This window comes from Nothobranchius furzeri, chromosome 11 (assembly GCF_043380555.1).
Source record: "Nothobranchius furzeri strain GRZ-AD chromosome 11, NfurGRZ-RIMD1, whole genome shotgun sequence".
Lineage (NCBI taxonomy): Eukaryota > Metazoa > Chordata > Actinopteri > Cyprinodontiformes > Nothobranchiidae > Nothobranchius > Nothobranchius furzeri.
The window spans coordinates 24,875,912-24,887,711 of record NC_091751.1 but is presented as its reverse complement, the minus strand read 5'-3'; the positions used below and the strand labels follow the sequence as shown (position 1 = coordinate 24,887,711).

Sequence of the window (11,800 nt, the reverse complement as noted above, 5' to 3'; positions counted from 1 at the left end):
TTAAAGGTTACGCATCATGGCGTTAGCTGCTACTACCTAAGACTAGCTAAAAACAAATCCTCGGGTGTCATGATGGACTAGTTATTTCACGTATGTTTTTATAAGAATCTCTACCAATTTGAGTGTTTTTGCGTAAGGAAAGTTCGCCTTTTGCTTGTAAATCTTCCTTATGCTCTCAGTAAGCCATTTACTGAAGCTTCCGGTTTGCTGTCTTAGTTAAAATCGTAGAATGTCTTTTCTGTCTCTGTCCTATTGGGCCAAAATCCACCAGAGACCACACAGTTTAGGGACTCTGCTTCACAAATCCCTGTTTAGTCCGAACCAGGACTCTAGGCACCAGTTCAGTGGGCAGCAGTCTCAAAGGAGGGTTGTTATTACTGGACTAGGGTTGGTGTCCCCACTGGGGACAGGGACTGGCCTTCCCTGGGAGAACCTGATCAAAGGACAGACTGGGGTTGTTGCTCTGGACTCAGAAGAGTACAAGACTATCCCCTGTAAAGTGGCGGCTCTGGTTCCTAGGGGCACTGGTGAGGGGCAGTTTTGGGGAGAAAAGTTTGCCTCTCGAGGGGAAATCAATTCAATGTCACCAGCGACCCTCATGGCCCTTGGAGCTGCTCAACTGGCGCTGGAGGACTCAGGGTGGTACCCTGAAAGCCCAGAAGAGCAGCTGAACACGGGGGTAGCAGTAGGCATGGGTATGGTGTCACTGGATGAGATTGCCCGGACTTCTGCTGCCTTCACAGAAAAGGGCTACAACAAAGTTAGCCCCTTCTTTGTTCCTCGTATCCTGGTCAACATGGCTGCTGGGCACATAAGCATCAAACACAAATTGAAGGGTCCCAACCATGCTGTGTCCACAGCATGCACCACAGGCGCTCATGCCATCGGTGATGCAAGCAGGTTCATTGCCCATGGGGATGCAGTTGCTATGGTTACAGGGGGAACAGAATCCTGTGTAGGGCCGCTCTCAGTAGCTGGCTTTGCCAGAGCACGTGCACTCGCCACCAAATGGAATGACAGACCTGCGCTGGCGTCAAGACCCTTCCACCCAGAGAGAGATGGTTTTGTGATGGGAGAGGGAGCAGCTGTGCTCCTGCTGGAGGAGCTGGAGCATGCACTGACAAGAGGAGCCAGGATCTATGCTGAGGTTCTGGGCTATGGGCTCTCAGGGGATGCTAGCCACATCACCGCACCCACTGCAGATGGAGATGGAGCCTTCAGGTGAATTGCTTATAAAGGTTTTACTTGGTGTTTCATAGTCCTGGATAATCCATATTAAAAAGTGTGTTGTTCTTGTCAAGAATCAGATGCTTGATAAAGTAATGTTATTATAATAATAATTGAGTGTAAATAGTAACACAGTAGTAGCTCAGGAGGTAGAGCGAGTAGTCCAGTAGTGGAAGGGTTGCTGGTTGATCCCAGTTCCTTCCTGTTATTTCCTCAGGCAAGACACTTCATCTATGTTGGTGGTGGTCAGTGGGGCAGATGGTGCAACATGGACGCCTAGCCTTGAGCAGACTGCCCCAGGGCGGCTGTGGTTCTGTATAGTATACCATCACCAGCAGTGTGAGAATGAGTGTGAGTCAATAGTGGATTCTCTGTGAAGTGCTTTGAGTGTCCAGAAAAGCTCTATATAAATCTAATCTATTTTTTAATTATGTAATCTGCAAAGTATTTTATTAATCTGGACAAGGCATGTTTAACATTTACAAGTAAACATGCTAGATTATAGCCAGTGGCTAGTTTACTTCTGTAATCTCAGGGCTAGAGAGTGAATATAGGTGATGATAGAACATGGACAGGAATCTCAGTCGGATCAGGAAACTGCTCTGCAGGTTCAACTTGTACGGTGGGGTGTGGTCTTCTATTTCATGAAACAGTTTAATGGTGATGGTGCCAGCCTTTGAAGGGATATGTGGGCATGTAGAATCTTTGGGTTTGAATGTATTTTCAAAAGTGAGAATATAAATGAATGATGTAAATTATGCAGTATCTTTACTTCTTTCTTATCCAACCTTTGTTTGTGGCAAGCTGGTTACCCAGCACTTGATGTGGTAGTCACAATCTGCTTCTCAAACACACTGAAGGCTCATTTCACCTTCTCCTTTTGGCTTTTTGGTGGCAGAAAGAAGACAAAAGCATAGGACTCATATTAAAACAAATTTTACACTCTTCAAAGTGATAATTTGTAGTTTTTACCATTAATCTATGGAAATATCCATCAAAAATGTTGTAAATGAATTAAAAGATGCCTAGTTGTTGAAAAATATTGATAGTTTCATAACATATAACCAAAAGCATCTGTTCTAAAATACATGGAGTGGGTCTAAGTCTGTGGGCAACGCCATACTGGATGCCATGCTTCGTTCTATGGAAGCCCCCCTGAGAACAAAACATATTTACTGATTTTAACAAATTGTTACAAAACTTTCACCAATAATAAATGTTTTGTTTTACACTTTTACCTCTTCACTTGCTGCCAGTGATGAAAGGGAGTCTGATGTGCTTGTTATTTTAATGGAGGTTGCACTCCCAGGGATTTTTGACCCTAATGGCCATCCATTGGTAAGGTCTTACTTGAACACAAAAATACTGCTTGCATGCAATGATTTAGGTATGTACTGCCCCTATCGCCAGGGAAACTACACACTGTCACTTTAATAGAACCCATATGTAACAGTCCAGGACCCCTTGAATAAAATGAGTGTTGTTTGGTTTCCATGGTGATCTCTCAGCTTATTTTGGACAAATCAATTCAGAATCGTGATTTGTTGCCAAGTAAGTGTAAGTGAAATATAGTATGCATCAAAAATGATTATGAAAAATAAACATAAGAAACATAAAGTGACTGTTGCAGATCTGAAAATCGAAATAATAAGTGAACTTTTATCTGATGAAGTTGCATCAAACCAGAGATTTGACAGCACATCCCAATAAATGGTTTTCACCTTCTGTAACCCTCCATTGTTCTTACAGGTGTATGTCTGCAGCCCTCAGGGATGCAGGTATCTCTCCATCAGATGTCACGTATGTCAATGCTCATGCCACGTCCACGCCTTTAGGTGACGCAGCAGAAAATGCAGCGATCAAGAGGCTCTTCCAACCCAGCTTTGATAGCCTGGCTGTGTCCTCCACCAAAGGGGCCACAGGACATCTGCTAGGGGCTGCCGGGGCCCTGGAGGCAGCCTTCACTGCTCTAGCCTGCTATCATGGGGTGCTGCCCCCGACCCTTAACCTAAACCGTACAGAACCAGAGTTCAATCTGAATTATGTTCCCTGCAGAGCGCAGCCATGGCGAACTCAGGGCCGACGGATTGCCCTCACAAACTCGTTTGGGTTTGGTGGTACCAATGCCTCGTTGTGTCTCAGCAGTTTCTGATCATCTGTGTGTTTCCTTCAACAATATTTCTGATATTAAAGTGACACGAAAGCCGGATGATGTTGTTATTGGTCTAAGTGTTCTGGGCACAGACATAGAAGTACTGGACAGAGAAACACAACATGAAAGTTAAAAGCTACGAGGAGCTAAAGTGCTGCCTAGTGGCTGGTTGCAGTACATGTTTTAAGCTCGCCTCTTCATCTAAAAGCATGGGACATTTTTATAAATAGAAATGAAAATGAACCACATATCATTTGTCCAGGTGTTTATTCTTGTTGAATTATTAACTTCCTATTTTGCATCTTGCTGTTAAGTTATCTTTTAAGCTTTAAGTAGATGGAAGACATAATTATTGTCATTGTGCCAGGATCCAATAGCTTCACGTTTCTAGAATGAAAAATGAAATGCTCCATCTAATGCTGGCAGGCCAAGTGGAAGGCAGCCTGGGTGGTTACAGAGGCAAAAACCTGGGCGTGGGAAGAGTTCAGCGAGACCATGGAGCAAGACTTCCGTACTGCTTTAAGGAGATTCTGACCCACTATCTGGCGCCTCAGGAGGGGAACGCAGTGTGCTCCCAATGCTGTTTATAGTAGGGATGGTGTGCTGCTGACCTCTACTCGGGACATTGTGGATCAACAGGCAGAGTACTTTGAAGACCTCTTAAATCCCTCCAGCCGCGTCTTCCAACAAGGAAGCAGATTCCGGGGACTTTGGGTTGGGCTTTCCAGTCTCTGGTTATGATGTCACTGAGGTGGTCAAAAAGCTCCTCAGTGGCAAGGCTCCTGGGGTGGATGAGATTCATTGGGAGTTCCTCCAGGATCTGGATGTTGTAGGGTTGTGTTGGCTGACACGGCTCTGTTATATTGCATGGATATCGGGGGCAGTTCCACTGGATTGGCAGACTGGGATGGCGGTCCCCCTAGGGGGACCGCAGGATGTGTTCCGACTACAGGGGGATCACACTCCAGAGCCTCCCTGGTAAGGTCTATTCAGTAGTTCTGGAGAGGAGGGTCAGACGGATTGTTGAGCCTCGGGTTCAAGAGGAGAAATGTGGTTTTCATCCTGGCCGTGGAACACTGGACCAGCTCTATACTCATAAGCTATGTTTATGCTTGACGCATTTACTTTCCGCTGGGTGATGCGGCTCGCGGATGGGACACGCTTCACAACTCGCAGCGTTTATGGTTCATGCGGCTTGTCTCTGTGGTGAGCCAATATTCTCCCAAACTGTAGGGGGCAGCATGGAGCTCTAGGGCATGCATCCAACACTACACCATAGTAGAAGTAGAAATTACTGTTTACAACATGGCATTCCAGCATTTTTTAATGGCGTCCTCGTCTTTTCCGACAGTGCGAGCTATTTCTCTCCAAGAATTATTAACAACATGTTGATCACAGCGATCTTAAGAGGGAGCTGAATCATACAAATGTCTGTATTTACGAACCTCTGCAAGTCTAGTCAGTTCTAGTTCTTGCCGGTCCACCATGTTTTTCCGCGTCCGACCGTCAGCGTGGTTAGAAAATTTCCTAGGTGCGCGGTGCGGAAATTTTGGGCCGTGCGGAGGCGCGGTGGAGGGGCGTGGTTGTTAAAATGACGCAATTTCGCCGCGCAGAGCTGTGCGAACCTTGCGGACGCATCAAGCATAAACCAACCTTTAGGAGGGTCCTGGAAGGTCCGTGGGAGTTTGCCCAACCAATCTACATGTGTTTTGTGGATTTGGAGAAGACGTTTGACTGTGTCTCTCGGGAGGCCTTCTGGGGGGTAACAAGTCCTCTGATATGGGCTGTTAGGTTCCTGTATGACTGGTGTCAGAGCTTGGTCCGCCAAGAGATTTGGGCTCCACCAAGGCTGCCCTTTGTTACTGATAATGTTCATAACCTCTATGGATGAAATTTTTAGGTGCAGCCAAGGTGTTGAGGGGATCTGTTTTGGTGGCCTAAGGATTGAGTCTCTGCCTTTTGGCAGATCGTGTGATCCTGTTGGCTTCATCAGAACGTGATCTCGTGCTCTCACTGGAGTGGTTCACAGCCGAGTGTAAAGCAGCTGGGATGAGAACCAGCTCCTCCAATTCCAAGACCATGCTTGTGAATCGGAAAAGGGTAGAATGCCTTCTCTGGGTCAGGGATTAGGTCCCGCCTCAAGTGGAGGAGTTTAACTATCTCTGGGTCTTGTTCACGCGTGAGGGAATGTGGGAGCGCAAGGTTGACAGGCGGATTGGTGCTGCATCAGCAGTGATGCGGGTGTTGTACCGGTCAGTTGTGGTAAAAAGAGAGCTGAGCTAGAAGGTGAAGCTCTCGATTTACCGGTCAATCTACGTTTCAATCCTCACCGATGGTGACGAGCTTTGGGTAGTGACCAAAAGAATGAGCTTGCGGATACAAGCGGCCAAGATGAGTTTTCTCTGCAGGGTGGCTGGGCTCTCCCTTAGAGATAGGGTGGGAAGCTCAGTCATCTCGGAGGGGCTCGGAGTAGAACTGCTACTCCTCCATCGAAAGGAGCCAGTTGAGGGGGCTCGGGCATAGTTAGGATGCCTCCTGGACACCTCCCTGGAGAAGTTGGCATGTCCACCCGCGAGAAGACCGAAAGGAAGACCCAAGACACGCTGGAGGGACTATGTTTCTTGGCTGACCAGGGAACGTCTTAGGATTCCCTCGGAGGAGCTGGCCCAAATGGCTGGGGAGAGGGAGGTCTGTGCCTCCCTGCTTAGGGTACTGCCCCGCAACCCAACCCTGGGTAAGTGGCCAAGAATGGATAGATAGGCTCCATCTAAATGGTAAATGGTCTGTGTTTGTATAGCGCCTTCTTAGGGTTCTACACCCCTCCACCCCCACCCACCCACCCCAAGGCGCTTCACAACATAATCAGTCATTCACCCATTCACACACACATTCACACACACATTCACACGCTGGTGGGGATGAGCTACGATGTTGCCACAGCTGCCCTGGGGTGCACTGAAAGAGCACCAGCAGGCAAGGTGGGTTAAATTTCTTACCCAAGGACACAGCTGGTTGTTTAATTTATCCATGGGTGGAATGACAAAGAAGACAATGCAATGAAAATCTGAATACGGTCAGTTAGAAAAAAATCAAAATACCTCTCTTCAGAATCCCACGAAACATGAATGTAACCAGAGAAAGTGACTGGTTGTAGAAATCCATCATCATCATCATCATCATCATCATCATCATCATCATCAGGGTCATGACTCCTTCCTCCTTTTCACTGGATTTAAATCTCACAAAACTACAAACTGGAGGTAGAAACTATCATTTCACCTGCAGAGACTCTCAACCCTGGTTATGAGCCTGGGCTGATGTCTGAAAGAATAAGATCCTACGCAGAGACAGCTGAGTTTCTTCTGCAGGGTGGCTGAGCTTGGCCTTAAACAGTGGACGTCCAGGAGGGACACAGAGTAGACGAAAACAAGACGAGAGGGCTGGGTGTGTGTGTCACCAGTAGATGGCACAATATCACTTGTTCATTTTTTCAACAGAAACAACAGGCTTCCATTGAACAAATAAAAACTATCCACATGTTTTAAGTGTGTTTTATTAATTATTAATTGCAGGTACAAACTTGATACCATTTATGTTGGAAAACACGACTGCCTCATGCTGGAGTGGAGAAAATACTGTTTATTCACACGTATGACCTTTATCTGTCTCATACATTCAGCTGCACTATTTAAAAATATTTTTTAAATTATTATTATTTTTCATAGTCATTTATGTGATGTTTTTTTTTACTATTACAGGGCTGCCAACTCTCACATGTTGAGCGTGAGACATGCATCTGACCCTCTCTACACTCTTACGCCACTCCTCCAATATCTCACGCTGAAGAATCAGGTTCTTCTCAGACCAGATTCAATGCATGACTCTGGCTGAGCCGCTCCAAAACGATCACTTATAGTCAGAAGATAACTTTCAACTCAAGTTGAAATCTTTTGTGTCTTGTCTCTCTATGTTTGGGCTACATATGTACACATAGAAGCATCCATCCTGGACACACAAACTGATTCTGTTCTAACGTCAGGTTATGTAAGTCATTCCAACCCATCAGCTATCAAAACCTCAATCAAAAACCATTCCAAATTCTTAATTTTTAGTGCAGAAACGCTTCTTATAATGACTTAATACCCCTGAAATCCAGAAGATGCTAACTCTTAATAGAGTTTGGGGAAGAGGCTCAAGAATTTGTTCTCCTTGCCCTAAATAAAGTCTTAGTTTCTTCATTTCTTCTACAAAAACATGCGGTGTAAAGATGGTATATTGCTGAAATTTTGGTTGTCTTAGCTCCAAGTTACAGGAGGGAACAGATCCTATCAGGACGAGGCTGCTAAAATGTGTTCCTTACACCCCTATGCAGGTGCTAAAACTAGAATATCATGACAAAGTTTATTTATTTCTGTAATTCCATTCAAAAAGTGAAATTTGTATTTCAGATTAGGGATGGACAATGTATCGGCATCAATATCGGTATCGGCCGATGCTAGTCATTTTATAACATATCGGTTCGATAAATAAAACCAGGCCGATATTAACAACCAATATTTTTTCCATCTTGGCTCCATTTGTTTGCCTGTTTCAAAGGGTCAGGGGGGTGATGTGTAATTGTTTAGTCATGTGAACAGTGAATGAAATCATCTCAGACCGTAAATGTGCGTGGAGTGTGTACATAATAACGTAAATTCAGCTTTAATAATGTTCATTCTATACAAAATCTTCTGATTTTAGAAGCATTAATGACAGTGTATCGGTATATCAGCAAATATCGGTTATCGACCATAACAGTGATCTTAATATTGGATATCGGTATCGGCTCAACAACTTCATATCGGTGCATCACTATTTTAGATTCATTCATTACTCACAGACTGATATATTTCAAATGTTTATTTCTTTGAATTTGATGATTATGACTGAAAACTAATGACAATTGTAAATTCAGTATCTCAGAATATTAGAATATTGTGAAAAGGTTCAATATTGAAGACCCCTGGTATCACAGTCTAATCAGGCTATTAACTCGAAACACCTGCAAAAACCATTAAATGGTCTCTGTCTAGTTCAGGCATGGGGAACCCTGGTCCTCGAGGGCCGGTATCCTGCATGTCTTTGCTCCAACACTTGATTGATTGATTCACCTGTCCAGCAGCTCATCAGGCTCTGCAGAAGTCTGTTAATCACCTGCTGATTGAAATCAGGTGTGATGATGCAGGGTTGAAACTAAGGCCTAGTCCACACGTAGCCGGGTTTTTTTTAAAAACGAATATCCGCCCCTCCAAAAACTTGCATCCACACCACCTCGTTTTAAAAAAAACTGTCCACACGTACCCGGATAAATACGTTTTTAAGGACATGCCAGACCTGTAGGCGGCAGTACTTCCCCCGTTCTTAACCTCGTCCTTCGTCTGTGGTCTTCCGCAAGGAGCAGTAATTCCGCTTGCAAAAACAAACAAGCAGAAAGCGCTTGGACAATTGATAAGGCGAGCGCAGCTCTGAGGCCATCCATGCTGCCGGCTAGTGTAAACACAGGTCGCACACGTGATGTCGGCATTTTTTGTCGCGGAAAGTGACGTTACGGACCTTAAAATTCCGGTTTTGTCTGTCCACACGCAGACACCCAAAACGGAGAAAACGCAGATCTTCACTTTGGCCGGAGTTTTTAAAAAGATCCGTTTTCGTGTGAAAAAACTCCGTTTTCGTGTGGATGTCAGGCCAAAACGTAGAAAAATATCTACGTTTTGGCAGATCCCCGGCTACGTGTAGACAGGGCCTAAGATATATTAGATAGCAGCCCTCGATGGACCAGGGTTCCCCACCCCTGGTCTAGTTAATAGCATTTAAATGACTGTCCCACCCAAGTTTCTTTATCTGTCTCCCAAATTTTCTCTCAAAAATTATTATTTTTTTCAAAATCTGACCGTTTGATCTTGTGCTCACATGGCACAATAGGCATCTCAGGATCAGTAAAGGAGTATTACAATTTCCCCGTGATTTGGGGGCACGGCACCTCCTAATTTTATGTATCGTTTCTGGGCCTGTAACGTTAATGCACTGTTGTTTTGGCTGAGGGGAGGTGTCTTCGTTCCGAGTTGGGTGGCTCACAAGATGCTTCATAAGAAAAACAAAAAATAACAAATGATTTAAAAAGATAACAAGATAAGAGAAACAAATTAAGATTAAATAAGAACAAGAAGGATTAAAGTAAACACAGGAATAAAAAATGTACAGGCCTAGAAGCAGCAGTGAGGAAGAGGAGGATCAGTGTTGCCAGACTGGAAATGGTAAGGTATCGTTCCAGGATCTTAAATTTATCGTACTTTGAGAAAAAATATTGTATACTTAGTTGCATCCTGACACACCTGATGACCCACAGCTTCAATATTGATGCAGTCATGGGAAGCATGTCACTGCATGCAACGTAAGCATTTATTGGTTGTTAAGGAATGTCTCTGGATGCAATCGGCAGTTGCGGATTCCACAAAAGGAAGGGCTGAAATGATCGTACAGTGGGCAAAAGTATCCTACAAATACGATAATTATCGTACATCTGGCAACACTGAGGAGGATGGACAGGTCACACAAAAGCCAGTCTGAACAGGTGAGTTTTCAGCTGCTTTTTAACCCTCTCAGGCTCAAAATAAGTTTTGATAAAAGGACAAACAACTAAGTCATTCAGGGGAACTTCTGAGTTAAAAATGCTCATGAAATATGTATGTGGAGTAACCAGGTAGGTAGGTTTTAACTGTTGCAAATCTGCAACACCTGCCTCCAGAGGGTTAACCAAAACTGAAGTTATAACATTTTAATGTTCTGTATGCTTCTACTTTTGAAGTGATGAATAGTTCTTCAGTCAGAATCAGAAGATGGATCATCGTACCAGGAATGTTTTTCCAGGGCCATTTTTAGGTATTGCACCTTATTAAGGCCTCTTGGTGGCATAGCCAGATAATGAATAAATAAATTATTCATCCATCTTTAAATAAAAGAAATTATTTGACAGAGATAAATGAGTAGAAGCCGTTTTGAAAGGAAACCCTGGCAGCTTTTCGGGAGTGCTCAGCTAGCAGCGTTCCTACATTCCCGCTCTGTCTGAATCACTCTTCTAAAACTGGAAGCACGATGAGTTTTTGTTTCTCTGCAGGTTTTACTTACACTTTGTGCGCCTTGTGCAGCCAGAGCTGTCAAGATGAGCATTTTACTAATGTTGTTTCGTGACACTGGCATTCCCTCAGAATTCCACCGCACAATCGATGGGAACAGGAACAGCTGGAATAATGACTTCAGTTCGTGTTACTGTTGCTTCCCTTTTGTCACGCATTCCTGCCACCTAATTAGGAGATATCCAAGCTGAATTACAATCACCATGGCAACAGTCGGGGTGAAATCCCTTTGATGTCCCACTGTCCCACAGGGAGCGCCGTGCAGGTTCTATAAATAGATGTTCTCCTCTCACTCTCCTCTCTGGCCTTCAGTCCTCTGCTTGGGCCGTTCCTCATCTCTACAGCCAGACAGCATTCTGACAGGTTAGCATCAATCAGCGTGGGGGGGGGGGGGGGGGGGGGGGGGGCTTAGCTGTCATGGGAGAGCCTGTTTCCTAAACATTCTAAATATGTACAAAAATAAGACCTTCATTTCTAGTTTAGCTGGACAACACCTTCCACTAATGTTTAAACAAATCTGCAGACTAAGGAAACTGAAACATAAACAAGCAACCTGCATTTATAAAACTACATTGAGTTTTCCCATTTTTGACGAATTTTGTAAAATAAAGTGCCCCTTAATTAATCCATAATGCTTTAAATTATACGTTAACACCTGAGATAATAAAAAAGAGAAAAAATTAGAATAAGAAGGAATAAAGTAAAACTCGTACAAAAGCAGCAGCATGAAAATAAGCAAATGAGAAAGATGAGGATGAACTGAAGATCACACCAAAGCCAGCCTGAACAGGTGAGTTTCAGCTGCTTCTTAAAGGAGACCACTGAGTCCACTGATCTCAGGCTCAGGAGGAGAGAGGTCCAGAGTCTGGGGGCCAGAGCAGCAAGTGATCTGTCACCTTTGGTCTTTAGTCTGGTGCGCTGCACAACCATGTAACGGAATGAAATGACTGTTTTCTATCTAAAAGTCATTTCCCCCTCTCCTCAGCAAGAACTAATCTACATGAGATTTTGCCTCAAGGTCTCATGGATCTGCTCCTAAACTGTTTTCCTTTCCAGCCCAAGAGAAGAATGAAGGCAAAGGACTCTTTAATAAAATCAAAGAACTGTTTTTAATAAGCTAATTAAACAAAGTGTTAGTCACTAATAAAATGTGAACCAATTTGTGAAATGAAAATATAAATTACTTTAATATAATCCTATAGAATAATATAACTTTAAATGTTTCCACTAGAGACTGATTACACGTAGC

The 11,800-nt window shown here is 44.0% G+C and overlaps 1 protein-coding gene across 1 annotated transcript; it reads left to right on the top strand.

The window, feature by feature from the left end:
* The first annotated feature begins 19 nt into the window (after positions 1 to 19).
* oxsm (3-oxoacyl-ACP synthase, mitochondrial) lies at positions 20 to 3,433 on the top strand. The gene is made up of 2 exons (XM_015955756.3): positions 20 to 1,221; positions 2,977 to 3,433. Exons 1-2 carry the CDS (start codon positions 230 to 232, stop codon positions 3,377 to 3,379), a joined length of 1,395 nt encoding a protein of 464 aa, XP_015811242.1. The 5' UTR covers positions 20 to 229; the 3' UTR covers positions 3,380 to 3,433.
* Positions 3,434 to 11,800: the final 8,367 nt, after the last annotated feature.